The 20,215-nt window shown below is 41.6% G+C and overlaps 4 protein-coding genes across 10 annotated transcripts; 1 reads left to right on the top strand and 3 right to left on the bottom strand.

Annotated features, from left to right (window-relative positions):
- Positions 1-497: 497 nt before the first annotated feature.
- On the bottom strand, positions 498-8,213 carry LOC135585736 (cycloartenol-C-24-methyltransferase 1-like). 7 transcript variants are annotated; one of them, XM_065160986.1, is made up of 13 exons: positions 7,653-8,213; positions 7,372-7,497; positions 5,941-6,007; positions 4,062-4,135; positions 3,853-3,937; positions 3,703-3,758; positions 2,026-2,080; positions 1,776-1,823; positions 1,500-1,583; positions 1,213-1,413; positions 1,000-1,125; positions 833-923; positions 498-709 (listed from the first exon to the last, which is right to left on the bottom strand). In XM_065160986.1, the coding sequence occupies exons 2-13, from the start codon at positions 7,452-7,454 to the stop codon at positions 624-626; spliced, it is 1,056 nt and encodes a 351-aa protein (XP_065017058.1). In that variant the 5' UTR covers positions 7,455-7,497; positions 7,653-8,213; the 3' UTR covers positions 498-623. The 7 variants fall into 7 exon arrangements, with proteins under 7 accessions (XP_065017058.1, XP_065017063.1, XP_065017061.1 ...); XM_065160991.1 differs by having other exon boundaries at positions 7,372-7,482; XM_065160989.1 differs by having other exon boundaries at positions 7,372-7,500; positions 7,653-7,671.
- A 468-nt stretch (positions 8,214-8,681) lies between these two features.
- Positions 8,682-12,029, bottom strand: LOC103993117 (uncharacterized). Its single transcript, XM_018828922.2, has 5 exons — positions 11,534-12,029; positions 11,094-11,441; positions 10,745-10,960; positions 9,366-9,584; positions 8,682-9,298 (listed from the first exon to the last, which is right to left on the bottom strand). The coding sequence occupies exons 1-5, from the start codon at positions 11,906-11,908 to the stop codon at positions 9,014-9,016; spliced, it is 1,443 nt and encodes a 480-aa protein (XP_018684467.2). The 5' UTR covers positions 11,909-12,029; the 3' UTR covers positions 8,682-9,013.
- Positions 12,030-16,797: 4,768 nt separating this feature from the next.
- LOC103993118 (uncharacterized) lies at positions 16,798-17,121 on the bottom strand. The gene has a single exon (XM_009413070.3). The coding sequence runs from the start codon at positions 17,119-17,121 to the stop codon at positions 16,798-16,800; it is 324 nt and encodes a 107-aa protein (XP_009411345.2).
- A 1,900-nt stretch (positions 17,122-19,021) lies between these two features.
- On the top strand, positions 19,022-19,562 carry LOC135642418 (calcium-binding protein KIC-like). The gene has a single exon (XM_065158553.1). The coding sequence runs from the start codon at positions 19,067-19,069 to the stop codon at positions 19,415-19,417; it is 351 nt and encodes a 116-aa protein (XP_065014625.1). The 5' UTR covers positions 19,022-19,066; the 3' UTR covers positions 19,418-19,562.
- The last annotated feature ends 653 nt before the right edge of the window (positions 19,563-20,215 follow it).

Here is a 20,215-nt window from a genome sequence, read left to right as displayed (position 1 = left end):
AGCTAAGGTCGTGACACTACGGCGATATGTCCGGTACGGGTGAAGGCTTCGGTAGTCGAAGGTCTTCGAGGGGGAGATGGAAGCAGACTAGTAGCGTGGGGTATACGTCGGTGGACGAACGGGAGAAACGGGCTCCGATGTCTGTGGATTGAGTCGTTCACCGTCCGCCGCGAGGGACGGTTCGCCACCTCACGCGCTATGTTTTATAGCAGCTTATTTATACGACACAAGTTACGAGTGTGAACGTCGGTGTGACCCGTTGAAAATTTAGTTAACTCGTTGAAGTGATTAACAATTTAGTTAATGACTATTAACTCGTTGAAAATTAATTGTAACCCTTAATTAATACTTTTTTTTGGGTTACTTGCTCAGTAAACATGTTACAGTATAAGCAAATCATATGAAGGAAGAGTCTCCGAACCAAATCTAGAGAACCATCATATTCGTGAGACTGGCATTTCTCAGGATAGTATAAAGACAACACATTTTGAAGAATCTTGAACTAGAAATCATAAAGGATGTGATAAATGATGGTATTGCCATATGTTCAACAATAAATCAAAGTAGTTCAAGAACAATTTCTTCAACAGTCCAAACAAGGAGAGGTATGATTTCTGCAGCAATCAAAAAACATGCTTCTGGCATTTCTCAGCTACCTGAAAGAGGCTTCCTAGCCACAAAGAAGTACATAGGTGTGAATATCTCCTTCCTGCAAGTATTGTACAAATTGAAAGGTTAATATACATTGGAATATTCACTGATTTCTCAATGATGGAATGCAGGAAAGATAAAAAGTAATATCTCATCTAATTTAATTTTTCGTACTTTCCACCTTCCACGAGTCCCTCGGCTGCCTTTTCTAGGAAAGACGAAACCCTGTTGCTTCCTTCCGGAGCAATACCCATGAATTCCAGTGTCTTAACCTGCAAAATTAAGCAGCAAGCAAGTGAGCAAACATCTCCAACTGCAACCAAATCTTGGAAAGTGGAAGATAAGTACCATAGTTCTAGTGATGAGTCGCCCAAAAGCCGTCAAACGGAAGCTAGTTATGGAGAACCGAGTTGTATCAAGTGGTAGATACCAAGAAACAGGAGAATCCACCGCAAGATCCTTCTCCCATACAACCTTAAAGAAGGGCAATTAATGAACATATTAACAAATGGCAAACGGGGCTCGCATGGATTGATGAAAGAGCATGCAGTTTCTTTGTACCTCAAACCCCGCAAGCTTCAGGGCATCAAGGCATTCTCTTGTAGTCCTTATATCAGGAAGACCATTGCCAAGTTCAATTTCAGACTTGGTTTTTTGGTGACTCTCACTATTTGGATCGAAATGGTCGGTCATGCACCACTCGTATGCTGCAAAACACTGACCAGGCTTCAACACCCTATAGATCTCCTTATAGCAGCCAACCTGCTCAATTCACAAATCCAACATTGCTCATGATTAAATATAATTAAGACGTATAGTAGCACAGACAAGCATATAAAAGAACATACTGCGTCTGGCGCATGGCAAGTTGCTTCTATTGCATAGATACTGTCAAATGTGTCATCAGAAAATGGCATTTTCATGAAGTCAGCCTGCAGTTGTGTGACAGCACTTCTCAGCACTCATGCTACTGTTAACTTGTGTAATCTTGTATGATTGTCATAAGCAACATACCTTATCAATTTTATAATGGTAATTTAAAAGAGCACATACATATTCATAGTAGTCCTAGGATAAAATTTGAATAGAAATGAGTCTTGGAAATAAAAACATGGAGAACAGACCTTAACAAAGTTGCATGACTCACTTAATCCAGCTATGTGGTTAAGCTCCTGCAGAAAGAAATTTGTAGGGGAAAGAAACAGGTTAAGAATGGTCATATTGCTATGCTATAATTATCTTATTTTATGACAAAAAATTGATGAGATTGATGAAAACAACTTCCTGCCAAATAAGCAAATTACACAAATCTGGACTTACGGATTTTCAATGATGTCATTTAAATGCACAAAATTCCAAAAGATATGCACTTACTGTTCCCCTTGAGATCTGATACTCATTGTTGTTTAATCCTGTAATGGATGCTGAGCTGCAAAAATTCACATGTATTATGTCATTACAAGTGCATTATTCCATTTCAGTAGACATGAAGCTAATGTGGCAACTCCGAGGTACATTCCTATCTACAGGGTACCCTAAAAGTGATGACATAAGAAAAATAAAATCTCATAAACAAAAAATTTATATGCAAAACAATATATCTAAACTATTAGAGATTAAGAATTCATATATTAATATATTAAATGAAGAAACTGTATGATGAGTCTATGAGATTCACAATTCCAATATTTTATGACTTGTGGTTGTCCAACTAGGTAGGCAACTGAAGAGACCGAAGTATCATACCATCCAAACAGAAACTCAACTGAAGCAACATGACATCCCAAAAAATATCTAAACTCGCTTCAATTTGCATATTTGGGAATTCAGGTTGAGCTGCGAAGCAGGCAAATTTTACTGGTTGCAAGCCACAAAGAGTTGTATCACAACTGAGAAATTGCATTGTGTTGCAAGTGGATATGGTTGTGCTGGACTTTTAGCTATTTATCTGTAGATTCAATAGGATGAGTAAGGGAAAGTAGAAATAATTTAGTATTGGAATATATTGGGAATCTTTCATTTTTCCCCTTCTCCATATCTCCGGCTGTCTCAACTAAATTTGTTTCAGAAGGGCATATATAGGATTTCATTGAAGATCCTTGAACCAGCAATAATGATAAGCAAGCTGTTTGCACAACTGTGTACAACAAAGGGATAAACTAAAAGAGGAAACTGGGATGTTGCCATTGACATTGATGTAACAAACATTATAGAAAAATAAATCTGGAAAGCTTTTAATTTGTTCTTTCATGTGGCCTAAGCCACTTTAATGTTCCTACCACCAACTAGTTGATGTCAATGCCAATAATCTTGATACCAGCTTCTCAAAAGACTTAAGTACAGTGTTCATGTCTTCACCTTTCAAGTTCAACAATATCAAAGTACACAGAGAGAAGTGAGACATTTTCCATATAATGAAGGTCAGCTTATCCTAACTAGTCCCTTGAATTGTCAGACGCACATTTTAAAACATCAACCAAGTCTTTTGATGTAAACAAATTACCTTCCCAAAACCATCCTACCAGTTATGTTAAACACCAGATAATATTATCATCTAATATATTTTAACTATATAGATGTTTGACCAGGTGCGTGTCAAAGTGGCTTTGGGAAGCATTGACCACCCTAATGCATCAATTTTGTATAACACTTTTCATAACAAATTAAAATATGAGGAAATTAAAATAGTTTGGAAGATTAAAATGAAAATACCATGGTAACTGCAGTTTCTGTACCATATCATGAATGAACTATATACCGTGATGTAACATTTTGAGCATGTGAGAAGAGAAGTACTACCACCTAAACAGTATGAACAGCAGCAGCAGTAACAAGAAGCAGCCATATCTTGGCTCATACTAAAGCTAGATCAAGATTTGTAAAACATACCAGACCCAAGAAGTCCAGATCTCAGTAAAGAAGCAAAAGAAAAAGATAAAAATATGATTATCATATAAAGATTCTTAAATACATTTATTTGATTAATTGTAATATTGATAAAATATGTACAAAATTTCAACACGTGAAAAATTCTGAAAGAGATTAATTTACCTGAATCTAGCAATCTCTCGTAAAGGCCCACCAATTCCACATCCCACATCCAACACCTACATCACAAGGAAAACCTTATATATGATTGTAAATTTGTCCATACCACAAACTATTCAATTAGATTCGAATGCAACATAAAATGACTAATACCTTCATCCTAGGTTTCAACCCAAGTTGTAAAGCAAGGAAGTGTTCATGACGCTTAATGCTTTCACGAAGTGACTCTCCCTTCCATCTTTAGAAATATACCACAAAATCAGTGTTTTTAGTACCCTAGAAAACATGGAGTAATATAGACAGTAAAGAAAATTTTCATTCTACTGCTGAATTAATTTCAGCAAGTTACTGCTAATGCGTACCTGGGGGCAAAGTGAAATGATTCTCCCCAACCAAATTCGTAAAAGCTTGTGGCAAGATCATAATACTTATTAACCTGAAGTACAAGAAAAAAAATCTCATGACTCTCATAGATTTCCTGAGATGAGAGGCTATTTATTGACCATGGCTTTCAGTGAAGAACTGCAGAAAAATGGTTTTTACTAGGTTCTGAGTCAAGAATCATCTAAATCGCTCAGCACAATCTAAAAATCCATTTATCTCTAATAGCTAGAAATCATTCTTAAGCAACTTTTTTTAATCCAAACTAAGATTTGAAAGGCCCTCACCAAGAAAGAGTCAGAGAAATTTTTTGTGAACACTATAGCAACACTTCACATGAGTTGGATCAGTCACAAAGAATTAGCAAAGCAATACAGAGCACAATTATGTCAAGGTCACAGATATAGCTTACGAAGGATTGAAGACAACAAAGTTTACAAGATGGACCAACAAAATTTGCAAGTATGATCATTTAATGCTCTACCCTTCCATATTTCATCATGGATGCAATAGGGAACATGTGGAGGCTGATATTGAACTGTTGTAATGACATAATAGCACATTGTGATCTGGTATTAGATTAAGACAACAAAAAGTAGAGTGCGAATAAATAATGGCCCATTCTCATCGATTGACATTTAATGTCTGCTGACATTTAGTGTCTGCTGACGTTTCAGACTTTCAGTAACCTTGTTACAATAAAGTAGTAAATTAAGCCTGAGCATTGAGGCCCAAAATATGCTTTACAAGCGCCCCTTGTACCATATATATGTATCTTTCTTATTCAAATCATTTTTCCTATAATCCTGTCCTTCAAATTGTAATCTTATCTTTATATATATGCATATATATTGTAATCATATCTGCATCTTCATGAGAAGCTGTATTTGCTCTATAACTACCTGCTATAAAGCCCATGACAGCTATGATTTTACAGATTACTGAGACTCCAATACCCACACAAAACTCTTACATATCAACAGGTCACCAATCACCGTGAAGTTATCAAAGGCCAGTGCAGTGAAACTATTTCACACTCCAAAAATCTGTACTGCTGTCAATAGCATATTTCCAATGTTTTCACCACAAAATGTCATACATTGCTGCAGCTGTTCATGAATAATCATACTGAAATTGTCATGACCCGAACCTGATGGGCTAACTAGCCTATCAACTTCGTTTGGTCTAAACCACTGACCAAAATGCTTAAGCTGAAGTTGATAGTAGTACACTCATCAGACCCTTATAGGACAATCGTAATCTTTGCCCACTTTCGATGTGGGACTAATCAGGGGTGTTACAATCACCCCCACTCAAAGGTTTGACATCCTCGTCAAGGCCCAACATAACCCATATTAGGCCCTAGCATAGTGCATGTGAGACGTAGCCCAGTGGTAGCTCCACGCCGTGACGAGTCTTCTGACTTCGTCTACGGATAGCCCTTTCCTACTCGAGCCCCCTCACCATACTCAAATGCTAGGTCGGCTTTGATACCAAATGTCATGACCCGAGCCTGATGGGCTAACTAGCCTATCAACTTCATTTGGTCTAAACCACTGACCAAAATTCTTAAGCTGAAGTTGATAGTAGTACACTCATCAGACCCTTATAAGCCAATCTTAATCTTTGCTCACTTTCGATGTGGGACTACTTAGGGGTGTTACAGAAATACAATTCCAATGTCCCAAATGGATTTGTCATCCTAAAAGAATAGGCAAAACAAGGTTTGCAATATGTTTATACAAATTCATCATGATTCCTGCACTGATTCTAGCAATAATTTGAATAGGCTGTTGAACAAAAAAATTTATTAGATTTGAAGTAAACAAAAAGGCAATTTGACCAATATGTATAACATACCATATCACTGTAGTTTGCTTTTCTTGTTTCCTCATCCCCTCCATAACTGACATGATACTTTTCATACCTAATGCAATAATGCATTGTAATATATCAATGATTTTGCAATTTAAGCCATATGGAAATCTGACTATTGGACCATCACAACAAAAATTACTTTCATATAATTGCACAAGTTGATAGCAAATGTGAGGCTAATTTTAAAAATGAAATATTACTCATTTTGCATCAGATATCTGGTTCAAATTGTGGCAAATCTGAGATGTCTTCGAAAATGCAAAGATGCCAATATAGTTAGTATTCCTGCTATGCCGGTAATTTCTGTCGCTATCATAGTTGGGAAAGTGACAACTGTTACCATGGTGCTCCTTGTATTGATGCCAATGGGGGGAGTCAATAAATGCTGACTTTGTTGGTGCTTCTTGCAGCTTCCATTGCTATAGTTACGACTGGCATTGTTTGCAGTGGCTAGAAAACATTGGCTGCCGGATTACCACTTAGATGGACATCTAACACCTAGAAGGTCCATAAACCTTTGGCAATCCTAACTGCTATTATTTCCTAAAAATTTGGGCCAACACTTCTGAAGTAAACTTCAGAAACAAAAAAAATATGTAAGATATAGAAATATTTGGTCATTTGGTCTTATCTATTCCTATTGTGACCAAGGTTTGTGTCCTGTGTTAGTTGAACCTTTTAGTGTTATTAAACCAAGACAAAGTCAATAGATATATTTGCAACGTGGATGTCCAGAAGAACTCGGAAGGAAGGATTTAATAGCAGTAAATACTTGGTCAATGGTGGAGTAATGTCCCAAATCCTTGCTCCTGCTGACTGATCTGGGTCAACTAAGTGGCAAAAGGCCGTCAATTAATAGTTCCATATGGTGTTTTACACTAAGTCTGTCATCCAATAGCCAGATTCACTACATAGAATATTATTTATCATAGACACTGGGCAAACAATTCAACTATATAACACCGAGAAGATAAGCATTATTGTTAGAAGGAACGAATACATCGGTTAACTAACAAAAGAAACATAGCACAAGCAATTTGCAGATGATGAATTGGAGAAGATCATTTACTTACGGATGAGAATATCTCACACTTTCTGAAAGTTTATTCTTCTTCTTGTACCTTTTTTTATGTTTTCATTTCTGATCTTGCATCTATTTGATTTTAGGACGTGATCCAGTAAAACAGTATCCATTAAACGCCATGCTTTCATACAGAAATAAAAACAACCAACGAATCTAGCATCTTCTATCCATTGCTCAGCCTTTACAAACCAAGTTCCAAAGCATAATCTAATGCTAGCTAGTCAGCAAAATTTCTCATCGCCATGTTCAAAGTGAACAAACTAGAAAACTGGAACTCAGATCATGCATTCCAACAGTCACACAGCATTACGATGAGTAAAGGAACAAACTGATCGACAGCAGACTGCACATCTTCCTTCTTGATCTTCCCTCCCACGCCCGCAGCGAGATCCAGCGCTCCAGATTTCGACATCTGACTATCGACCGTGAACACACAATATCTGTAGATACAAAAACTACTTTTGCGAAGAAAAACAAACCAGAAAGGATTTAGAAAGACAAAAGATTTGGGATTCAGAAAAATGCAGAACATACAGAAGAGAAGGAATGCAAGAGTCACAGTTAAATAGATCAAAAGATGGAGATAGAAATCATAATGCTTCGAGGATACCAGAATAAGGCAGATCTGAAGGCCAGTTGTAAAGGACACGTCTAAACCAATCACCTAATAAAAGACTGGTCGGCTATCTCTTTCCACGCCGCAAAAACAAAAGGCCGCGACTTTTCGTGGGGCTTCGTTCAAATCCAACATGAGAAAAGACAAAGCTCCTTAACTCAGAAGACAGCGATGGCCGGAAATGTACAGATAAATCCAGCTATATATTCTGCTCCACAAGGATCCGCAAGAAAAGTTGTGGCGTCAAAACGTCCAAAGAAGAGAGCACGATTCAAGATTAGAAAAGCAACCTACTCCAACCACATTCTACTGGAACAATCCTTTAAGAAAGGATTGGGTTTGCAAAACAGAGCACGGCAATTGGTACACCAAACGATTAAAACAACGAGATTTTTATGGGAAAAATGAGAAACATAGCAAATATCTCATCGATTAAAGCGGATATCATTCAGAATAAGCAACGATTGCTGCCAAATCAGAAAACATCAAAGTCGATCGCATTCGTACAGGACGAGGAGGAGTAGGAGGAGAGAAAGGGTTTCGGATTTGGGGTCTCTGGGTGCACCCACTGGTCTAACGAGGCCCATCAAAGCTCTCGCAGACCTCCCATCAAAATGGGCCACGGCATGGCCAGACGATCTTCCTAAGACAATGAGCAAATCATGTGGCGTTAGGTTATCGGTTGAACTGATGGATCAACTGATCCAATCACAAACTTAATGATTCTATATTAAATATACTTTTACATTACACGTGAAACAGAGAGTGAGAAAAACAAAAACAAAAAACACGAACATAATAAATTTTCTTTTTTTAATCCTTATAAATAACAAACAAATGGGATATCTTTTTTTTATATATATCAAAACCATAATATTCATATTTAAAGTCGTCTGTGAAATGAATTAATATACACATCATATCTAAAATCGTCTGTGAAATGTCATCTCTCTCTGAAGATTGTGTGTGCCTATTCTATTCTGCATGGATCTGATGGGTACAAACATAACTCTGTGATACACATCAAACGAACTCAGTTAGCTATCTGTCTTATTGAATCAGTGCAGCAAAAGTTTAAGCAAATATCTGCAGCATCACTGATGGTAGAGATGGACATATGTAACAATATAAATCTTCTGCAATCCAAGTGACATGCTTCGGAAAGAACTCTTATATCTTCTTCCTTCACGGGTAACCAATCCATGTTGAGTGCCTGATATGGTTCTGATGTATTTGGCATCATGCTGCAGACTTCACTGGATTCATGATCTTGTTGTCAAGGGCTCCTTCCATTCTCAGGTAATCAAACTCTAGCTGATAAGACTGTGACCAAAGCAAAGCATTTCCCACTGTGCCTACATTACTCTACTTGTTGGTCTGAGAAGGGGAGACATGTTATCGATGACCTGCAACGGCGAGCGTCTGCTTGAATCGTTCTGTGACTTCAGATGACACACCAGAACGTGCTTCTCCTTCTCCTTGTATGCATCATGTAACTGCGACCGCAGAGGGGTGGAAGGGGGTGCATTGAGGAGTCTGGTCTTCGATGGCTGGAGCTCTCTCTGCAGCTCCTTCACTACCTTCTGCAGCTCGATTACCTTGCGCTCGCAAGATCGTGCCCTTTGCTTCCGCTCCAGCTTCTGTATCAAACAAGAACAGCTTACTAACAGTGGCCTAAGAGAGATGGATCAAACAACATCGGCTTACTCGCGCGTGCTGGGAGTGGAAGTTGATCTCGGAGGCAATGGCTCGTCGCTGCCAGTGGTCTCTGGAGGACCGGAGCTCTTCCATTTCTACCCTAACTTGCTCCAACATCTCCTGCATCTCGCTCCACTGTTCAGACTCTGCCCTCACCTGCTGCACGATTCTGCCGACCACCTCCTTGCAACTGCAGCAGCTCGACAACCGCTCCATCTTCTCCTCCACCTGCAAGTACAGTTATCCAAACTTGCAGTCAATGTCAAACCATGTGAATCCTGTATGGAATCAGAACACCCAGAAAAAAAAAAAAAAAAAAAAAAAGACATATTAATTCTCGTATGTAAAGTCTCTTCAGCAAAAACTTGATATCTGCGACTCAAAACTACACAAGTGATTTGATCTCAACAAGTCTAAATCATGCAGGCTCAGAGAGCAATCAACAGCACCGAAAACAAAAGAGAGTTGGGACCAAATCATTCAAGCAATTAGGTACGGAGGATGGGAAGATGCTACAAAACGAAAGCTTATGGTACAGAAAATGAGGATGCAAGTTAAATCGAGCTTGATGGTATTGCTCACGACCAGTAGTACTTGGAGGCCATCAATGCATGAAAGATCAGGGTAGACAGCTATGAGAAAACCAGTTATCTTGTACCAGTTGGCCAGCATTTAAGGCACTGCCCACCGTACTAACTTTGATGCTGTCCGCCTAACATTCTTAGAAAAGAAGAACAAATACAACCTAATTGTAACCAAAAACAAACACAAAGAGAAAGAAAAAAAAAGGTCATCCTGCCATTAAAACGAAGAAGGTTTCATATAATATTCTGCACAAGGCAAAGCTACTTAACCATAAAATAGCTGTGGGTGAAGTTATTAGGCATTCATGACTATGCCGCAAAGCTTTGTCCTATCATGCATTTTGCTGCGTCTGCCTCGGTTTGCATAAAAGTATCCATTACGGACGAATTGTATATCGTCAACTTGACGGATCCTCTAAGTCTGCTGCTTTCTTTACGTCCTCACCAGCTTATCAAGCTAGCCAACGTTTGACATCAGGAGTAGCTCCATATTATTAATCACCCACTCGAGACTGGCTTTCTAACTTGAATTTGATCCCGGTCAATGGATGGACATGGCGAAGGAGTTCACAGCATCCATCTTGGTGGGCTACTCCTCAAGACTCGCTATACGCAAGTCCACGGCATCTGACATGCCTAAAACTCTATATGGTGTGCGTGCAGGATGTGGACAGGCTGCTGACATGTCCATGGCGTGGCACTCTCGTGGTGCCCACGTGGGTGCCATGTGTGCGTGTGGGGAGATGCAGCAGTGCCATTTTTGAAAGACGATGAGATGAGATATGAGATGGTTTTGAATCTTACTTGCTGCTGCTGGACTTGAAGGAAGGGGTTGTCTGTCTTGTCTGCTGCTTCAGTGTACCCAGTTATGTTTTGGCTGAAGCAATTCCACTCGCTCTTCCTGCTGCTGCTTCTGCTGCTGCTGCTGCTAACGTTGGCAGAGAGCAAGTGGCTGCACTCCTCCATCCTCTCCAACATCCCCCTGGACATCCCCTCCATCTTCCTTCTCAGTATCTCCACCTATTCCCGGAAGGGGTTCCAACACAACAGAAACAAGCGATCGATGCATCAGAAATTATGCAGAGAGAACCGAAAATTAATCTAACTCATATATCGAGTTCTTTTCTGAAGCTAAGCATGTAGAGATGATTACTTCGTCGGGAGACCGCCGACTGTGACTCGAACCGGGAGTAGCATCCTCCTCCTGTTCATGTGGTTCTGCTTGTGCGTCTTTCTTTGCAAAGGCTTGCACGGAAATCTCTCGTATGTCCTTCACGCTGCTTTCCTCCTCCAGCTTCTCTAGTTGCCGCCGAAGCACTGACGCTTGCCGGTCGAAGTTTCTTCTGCAACTCCCTCGCGGCGGTTTTCTCGAGCCTCCCGTTCTCCTCCTCCGGCTACTACTTCCTGCCAACTTGAGCTCCTGCAGCTTCTCCTCCAACTCTTCGATCCCCTCGTCCAATGCTGCGCCCACTGCCGCGCGCCCATCGATCTTCTTCCTCCCCTGACCGGTTGGTATCAATCTCAAAGATCGAGATACAAAAAGGAAGGAACCAGAATGAGTGTGACGGCATCGAAATTGCAATTAGAGCATACCGAGACTAAGGTTTCCATGGCGGATTTCAACGCGACCTCCAATCGGGCCCGGTTCCTCTCCAGCTTCCGAAGCGCCACCTCCCGCTCCATTCTCAAGAAGTTACACTCCGCTCGAAGTATCTCCGCCTGGAACCGCCACCTCTCCTCGCCAGTGGAGTCCCCTACGGTCTCGCCGGAGGACATCCCCCACGTCAAAGGCGACGGCGGCGGCGTCGGCGTCGGCGTCGCACTCCGCTCCTGATCCAGGAGTTCCCCGAGCTTCCAGTCCAGTCTCTGCTCCGGCGGTGCGGTTGCCCGAGACCGCCCTGACCGCTGCGGCAGGTTGAGAATCCTCGGCGGGGGCGCTATCTCCCACCTTCCGTTCCTCGCCGCCATTCCGTTCCTGGTTGCCACCTTTCGTAGTTTGCGCTCTTAGTTTCCCTTCCTTACATAAGCGAGGAGTCGAAGGGAGTCACAGAGGGCGTGCGACCGCAGTAGATACCGCCGGGGGGAGAGAAGCATAGAGCGTGCCTCGTTTTCCGCGAAGGGAGAGGTTCGATTTGAAATGGACCAATCTCTCGCGTCCCCGAAATGACCAAACCACCCTCCTCGGTCCCAATCATGAACACTCGATACCCAATGATGGGAACATCATCTCCACCGAAAGCCACGAAATCGAAAGCCAAGGCGAATCTCCGAGGGCAGAATCGTCAAACACCCATCGATGTCGCGATAATTTCTTGCACGGGGCGGTCCCACATCTCCCCAAGGTTTGGTTGGTGCTCTCGATGGGTCCCTAGACCAGCGGTGCTTCAATATTCGCGCCGAGGAGGAGGGGCGCGTTCGTTCATTAACTAACAGTCACAATGGTTCTCCTCCATCCCTCCTTCCTCCGGAGGTGACTCACGAGACGCTTGTGTTGGTCACGTCGAACCCAACGCGAACATTAACGAGTCTAATCTAATTGTGTCACGACACAGGAGAGGTGGGAGTTTGGGAGGTGAGCGAGGAAGACGAGGGTCGCAGGGAAAGGTGAGCGACACAAAATCGCTGCAGCCATTATTGCCCGTGAGGCGACCTCGCCGCGGAGCTGTCATCCCCCTCCCTATCCATGTTATAGTTCCAAGTGTCCCCTGTGGTCAATCCATGAGTTCACGCCATGGAGATGGAGACCGAGTTTAACCATGAAAAGAAAGAAAGAAAGAAATAGTGTGGAGACAAAAAGGATTTGAACCGAAAACAAGAGGGAGAAAAAGAAAAAGGTTTTGTGTACCCAACGAAGCAGAATTGTACAGACAAGTTGACATAGAGAATCTAGCTGATGAGGTAATAATTAAGTAGTGCAACTCGTCGCGAAAAATGGAGCGAGTGCGTCTCTGTCTGGATGTGGCAACAAGCAAAACTATGTGTACTACTGCGGGGTTTATTAACTATGTGTCACGTTAGAAAATTTAAACTTGCAACATTGCAAGGACTCACTGTTTATTTGGGTATCACAGGAAATGGTACGATGCAACAAAACTAGTTTCATGCAATAATATAGTATCAAAGTCCAATTTCGATGCGTTAGTTCTTGGTATCGGTGACCTACGCCAAGGCGGAAGGTCACCCCAACCTTGTTCCCGTGATGGTTCTTGCAAATCTTGAGGTGAAATTGTGCGTCCTCATGCAATGCTCGACCGATGTGTCTCCCGATAAATCCCTCCGACAATTAGGGTTTCATTAGATAAGCCTTTAAATCCCAAGTGGAGTTGCTGAAACAACCAAACATTTGAGTCATAGCTACAGTACGTATTACCTTGTAGGGTTTCATTAGAGCTTTGTTACAGACAAAGACTCTTCGCTCTTTCTAAGGTCGTACTAGGTTTAAAACCTCTCTAGGTGTGTGAAGATGGAATGCAAGACAACTAGAAGACAAGTTGAATCAAGAGGGGGGGGGGGAGGCAATAAGATGCATGGAGCCACATACCTCCCATTTAGTGCCTTCCACCATCCACCAAGCAAGCAAGACAAGAGAAGAGGGGGCAGTAGTTCCAGTGTGGACATGCAAGTCCAAGACGATGGACAAAACAAGAGATGTCCTTCGGATCGACATGGCCGATCTGAAGCTCGGCAGTGAGTTTTAAAGCCCCTGCAGATTGTCTTCATTGATGGCGTCCCCGCCCTGCTTAGTTACTGAACGTATATAAATGTATTTATACTGAATCATGAGTTCCAGTTTGCGCCTCACAGTAACCTCTGCCTGCCCACAGTGGCTGCGGCAGTGCACAGCCGCGTCTGCTGTCCTCAGCTCCCTTGTCATCTTACGGCGTTTGAAACGTCTGAGCCTGTGACTGGGTTTCCCGCTTCTCCAAGGCCCATGGAGATCGGTCTCATTTGGTCTCTTGTGGGACTTTGGGGCGAGCTGCCGGCGAGGGAGGCTACAGCCATCACTGGGTCCTGAGACGACGGAGACAAGACGGGCTCCACTTACTTTGAGCTGAAGTAGAGCTGTTGACTAAGAATCATCCTCATCGAGTGTAGGATGAGAATAAGAAACTAATGTTCAATTCAAAGAGCCCAAGAAAAGCCCAATCAACATTGGGCTTGGCAGCCGTAGAGACATCATGAGCAAACTGTCATGACACAGTGATAAGGACAATTGATATATTAACTTGAGTCCGAATTATTAGTCTAAAATAATTTAATATAAGTTAATCCAAGTGACCATTAATGTTTCTAACTTAAACTTGAATTATCAGGACTCAAATTAATAATATAATTGATATATTGACTCTGTTAAATCTGAATGATTTGTCAAAAATACTTGAGTCCAAAATAACATTAACATAGATCAATTGTAAACTTAAGCCAGGTGTAATGTTTTTGATGTGTCTCACGTCTTATTTGTTATACTCTCAAATATTAATCTTCGTGTTAATTGATATTTACGTCAACTCGATATGGTTTAACTGTACATATATAAAAATAATAATGTGCTACCAAGGTGTTATTGGATATCTTGCGAAAGTTGGCGTGGGTGTACTCAGGTGCTCTCACAATGACCTGCACAAAGACTAAGGTCAGGTGTAGGTTTCCCAAGCTGATCCCACTTATGCCCAAATTAAACTTTAGATAAGGTAAAATGAGATGGAAAAAAATAAGACTTTTATACCAGGTAAAAAGGTGATAAAATATTTCTAAAAATATTCCCTAAAAGGATAGCCTCTAATAGCCCCTTTCATATTCTTGGCTATATAGATGACAAAAAGGGAGGAAGATAGCTTGTAACTATCTATTTTAGATTTATGTCCATGCAAGCAAACCAAGGGTCAGGCCTTGTCTCCCCTATGCCAACCTAGTCGCCATGCGAAGGTCACATGTCAGATAATAATTGGTTGATAATGTTTCTATATCATTTGTCCCCTCACTCTTGAAAGTACATTTTGGGATCTTCCAAAGAGGTTTGAAAGTGCAGCTGTTAGCTTATCCAACACTTGCGCTATGCAGTATGCAGAGGTAGGGGGAGAAACTATCAAGATGCCTATTTTGGGTGATAGAGGATATAATCATCTTGCTCAATTTACTATAGGGACATCATTCATCGCCACACAATGTGCTATAGCAACACCAAGGTGCTTATAACGGGAGGTGGAAGTCGGCCATTGTCAACCTACTCCTTTTCCCGTCGAGGTGGGCTCCTTCTTTGCTTGTCGTCAAGGTGACTCGTAGTACCTCTATTAGTTATAGAGTTCTGCAAACCAATCACGTGAGTGATGACACGTGTAATACATTGCATAATCTCTTTTAGTTAATATTGATAGTGATATTTTCTTCTTTTATATTATATGATGTATATATTGTGATATCCTTGAATCTATGCAATGGGAAGTGGATTATGATGAGATCATGATAATAAGACTAATTCATCTTTAAACGTATCTTAAATATTCATAGTCATTGATTACTCGAGAAAGAAATCGAGATAACTGAACAAACCGGTGTACTATATACCTATTCATATGATGAAGGTAGTTGGTCCCGTAACTACTTACATGAGGACACTATAGATATAGTATAGGTGCTTATTGATGACACTAGGAATTACACAATGTAGTACCTTATCAGAGTACGCATTAAGGTGGAAGTATCAAAAATATCGACTACTATAGGTTGGGAGTGAAGCATCATCACTTGAATACTCGTTGAGTAGTCAACGAGCTAACATTTCTATGAAATAGCTCTCATTTTAGAATAAAATATATTTAAAAATATATATTATTGATATTTAGGTTAGTCCGACGTGATTCGACTATATATCTACAGGAATAATGAGGTGATGTTGGAGGTCTCACAATAGTTGGTGTAGGTGCGCTCAGGTGCTTTGCCAGTAACTTGCTTGAAGACCAAGGTCAGGAGTAACTTTCTTGACTTGGTCCCTCCGATACCCTAGTTAGCCCGAAGATGAGATGACGTAAGGTGAAATAATAAAAAAATGATTAATCTCAATTCATGTGTTAGATATTAGCTTTTATATTAGGTAAAAAAAGATAAAAATATTTCTTGAGTGACAATCTCTCTTGGACTCTTGTCCACATAAAAAGCAAAAAGGGAGGATGCATATCATAATAGTATGCTTTTAGACTTATGTCTTGTAAGTAAATCAAAGGGGCAAGTGCTCCCTTGGTACCAATTTAATTGTCACACGAAGATTATTGATAGAAATGAAATACGAAGATTGAAACAATACAATGCTCCCTATTTACAAAGGGAGAATTTTTCTCAATCAACATAGGAGGAGATCAACCGTTATCAATTATATGTTAGGGGAACTAAGTGGATTGAATTCATTCAGTAACATGACAATGTCCTTCGCTTGTTACATATTTATAGCGAGTGAACATTGTAAGCTTTCCACTGAACAAAGTAGAAGCATTACCCAAAAACCCATCGCTTGCAGAAAGGTAGGTGGAGACTGGCCTTGTGCAGCTTTTCATCATCAGTCCTCCATTCAACTAAAAAATCTTGTTTCCATGGTTTACTGCCATGACCATGAACTCTCTGATCAAACATTGATGCAGGGGAAACCCCAAACTTATCAGGGATACAGTAGTACTTGGGATGGAAGTGACAAACCAATACTTCATTTCAGCAAACACTTTGGAGTAGTAGAAACACATGTACAGAGTCATTATATGATAGAGAACAACTCAAGCTAAAAGAATAAGAGCTAATAATACCACTACTCACTAACAAACCCAAACAAACGAGCTCCTCTTCCTTCTCCTCTAATCCGCTGACCCGACTCAATTCTTGGCTTCACCCGACCTCGGAGGAGGTGGCGGTGCCACGCCGCCGTCCAGGCAACTACTGCATTTCTGCTCCACCCACCCCTCGACGTCGTGGTCACCGCCGCCCACCAGATGCCGCCCGCCGCACGCCCGGGCGAACACCCCCGCGATCACCGCGGCCATCGTGATCGCCGCCAGGACCACCACCAGAGTCTCCACGGAGTGCCAAGTGGAGCGCGTCGCGCACGGCGGCGGCGGCGGCGGCGGCCGAGCCTCCACGGTGACCGCGTCCTCCAGCCTATCCAGCACCGCCCGGGCTATCATGACCGGCATGTACATCTCGAACACAGCAGCCGAGATTCCGCTCAGGATCTTCGAGGTGGACAGGAGGAGAAGAGGGAGGGGAAAGCTCAAACCCAAAGCAAAAGCGGTCACAGGTGAGTCGTCGGACGTATCATCCCAGGCGACCGTTGCTGGTTTTAATCTCTCTCTCTCTCGTTCTGCTCCATCTCTTTGGATCCTCTCGGTTGGGTCGTGTTGTCCTTTTCCTTAGCCTACGGATTTATGGTGGCCCTGCGATCTTTGCGACGTTGAAAGACTGGGAGTACACAGGGTAGGGGGGCTTTGCTGTCGTCTGCGGCGACTGCGTTTAATATCTGACTGGTCGACGCTGACACCCTAATCGATGTCATCTTGTGACACCGAGCGGGGCCGTGGCTCTGATTGGTGTTGGTGTTTTGGCTGTCCTTTGTGCCTTTTCCTGTGCGCGCTTTTGCAGGGGAAAGCAAAGCGCCTCTTTTTCCTTTGCAGCCACCAGCAGCAGAGTGGCCGAGGGAAGGGGAAGGGGAAGGTGGACATCATCATCTCTCTCTGTAATTTAATCAAACCAATGTCATGTAAGACATAATCAAGATAAGATTGCAACGTCAGCCAGTTGACTAATATATATACAGTATTTTTATCTAAGAAAATCTTTATTATTGAACTTTTCTCAAATAATATCCCTCTAATTGATTTTTATCTTAAAGTGTTCCCTCTTGTTTTTTACTCAATTTATCAAAATATTCAACATTTTTCATCGGTTCCTCGATTATCGTTATCTCTATCGTCGTCTTTGATCATTATCAACTTTGTTATCGTCACTATTTTCTCTTCCTGTCGTTATCATTTTTTACTCTGTCGATAGTAAAGAATAAAGAAGAGGAGATATTGGAGACGATAATTATTGTGGGAGTAGAGGCGACAACCTTGTATCGATCTATTGCTTACGACGGATGAACAATTAGAGGTAACAACGATAGTCAAAGTGACTAGTGGAGGGTGAAGGGACATTTTTCATCAAATATACTACAAATTACCTTTTATTCCAAATATGACTTAGGATGAGCTTCTCTACTTAGGTTCTTCTTCGTCGTATACCTATACTATAAATTATTTTATTATTAGATCTCTAGTGATATATGATGTATATTTATTATTAAATTTTATTTCTTAGAAACTTATTTGCATTTCTATTGCTTACATTATAAGACAGTCGATGAACCTCCAAACCAGGGAACCATCCATTGACTGCACCAGAAAAAAAAAAAAAAAAAAAAGAGTCAATGCGGGCAACAATTAGAACAAACGTCAACGGTAGGAAACAAATCTGCCACCACAAGTCATAAATATCATATTATCCTTGACCAGAAGTTTGGTATAAGATCGATTCAAAGTAATTTAACACGTATTGATATCGATGAGCAATTGCACGAGTGACTTGTGAAATATCAATTTTCTTTTCCATCATTTTTCTATTTAGAAAGAACATAAAAAAGAGATAATATTGAAATTATTATGCAGAAATGTTCAAAGGACACCACCACAAGAAACTTATTAGAAGTAGCCTTCAAATGTGTGTCATACATATAAAGGAGAGAATGCTTCAAAGACGGCAACGTTTTACTTACTTTTTAGTTCCCTCCCACTCGTTTCCATGCTCTTTACCACATTACCGAGTCCGATCCCATCGCTTACGTCCGCGAATATGAAACCGATGACCCATATGACGGTGGGTTGGCTGCGCATAAAAGCTTGGGCGCAACCATCCATGCAGATAATTACGAGGGAAGACGCCATGCAGCTTCGCAGAAACTAACGCAGGCAGCGTTAATTGCGACGGAATCCGCAACCAAGTCGCCATCTCTTACCTGTGCATCACCTTCTTCGTCTCTTTCTATAAGAACTCTCTCTGCCCCCCTCCGCCACTTCCACGTCTCGTGGGCAGCACACAGGTGATCTTGCCATGGCGGAGGATTCAATCAGTTTCCAGGACTTCTTGCCGTCGATGGCGGAGAAGCTAGGCGGCGAAGGGCTGATGGCGGAGCTCTGCAAGGGGTTTCAGCTGCTGATGGACCCCGAGAGCCGCCTGATCACGCTCGACAGCCTCAGGAGGAACGCCGCCGCGCTGGGGCTCGAGGGGTTGAAGGACGATGAACTCCGGGGGATGTTGCGGGAGGGCGACTTGGACGGAGATGGAGCGTTGGATCAGATAGAGTTCTGTGTTCTGATGGTGAGGTTGAGCCCGGAGCTGATGGAAGTGTCGGAGAAGCTGGTGGAAGACGCTATGGGAATGGGGAGGTGGAATGGACCGTAGCGTTCTATTTGTCGTTGACATTATTACATTGCTGATTCAACCTCTCCTTCTCTTTTTCCTTTTATTTTGGGACTTTTTAGATAGAAATTGTGGTAATAAATGTAAGCACTACTTTTCTTTGAAGGAGAAATTAATTGCATCGAAATATGTTAATCTCGATAAGAATCATTGATGGAATGAATCAATTAAAATGACTGATCCATCCCACAGTCAACGCTTCCTTCCAAACAGGAGACTTGGCCAAGATGTCAGATTATTGCCGGAGTTCCCAATGCTGATAATGTTCATCTTTCTCCAAAAACCAAATAGACCGATAGGTAAAGGATTGTATTTATACGCTACAGAAACTGTGTCGAGAAGAAGATGCTACGATTGTTGAGGCCAAATTGTTCTGCTATTTTGACTGCAATAATATCCTACCTTTTGATTGCGGTATAAAAGGCTTTAATTTGAGTTCTTGCTGCTTCTAATGGGGGGAGAAGCCAAAAAGGGCTGCGGTTGGATCAGATTTCTCTGCTAAATAGAACTGACAATGGGATGAGTGATGGAATGGAACGAATTGTTGCTGCAAATAAAATTATCTTACTGCATGATGAAGAAGAAAATACAAAACAAATAAGTTGTTGTTAATGCAAAATTTGATCGTGGATGTAAATTTAGAAGGTTTGACCCACTGTTAGGTAAGGTCAGTTCTTGAAGGCCTTTTAACGGGTAGAGAAATGATGGATCCGTCCACTTGTCGAGTGGCTCATCCTAGTGGGTGTGGTCGATTTGTCGATGAGATATTGTTCGGTTCTT

This window comes from Musa acuminata, chromosome BXJ3-7 (assembly GCF_036884655.1).
Source record: "Musa acuminata AAA Group cultivar baxijiao chromosome BXJ3-7, Cavendish_Baxijiao_AAA, whole genome shotgun sequence".
Lineage (NCBI taxonomy): Eukaryota > Viridiplantae > Streptophyta > Magnoliopsida > Zingiberales > Musaceae > Musa > Musa acuminata.
Note: the sequence above shows the minus strand (reverse complement) of the source record. Positions and strands in the feature narration are given on the sequence as shown.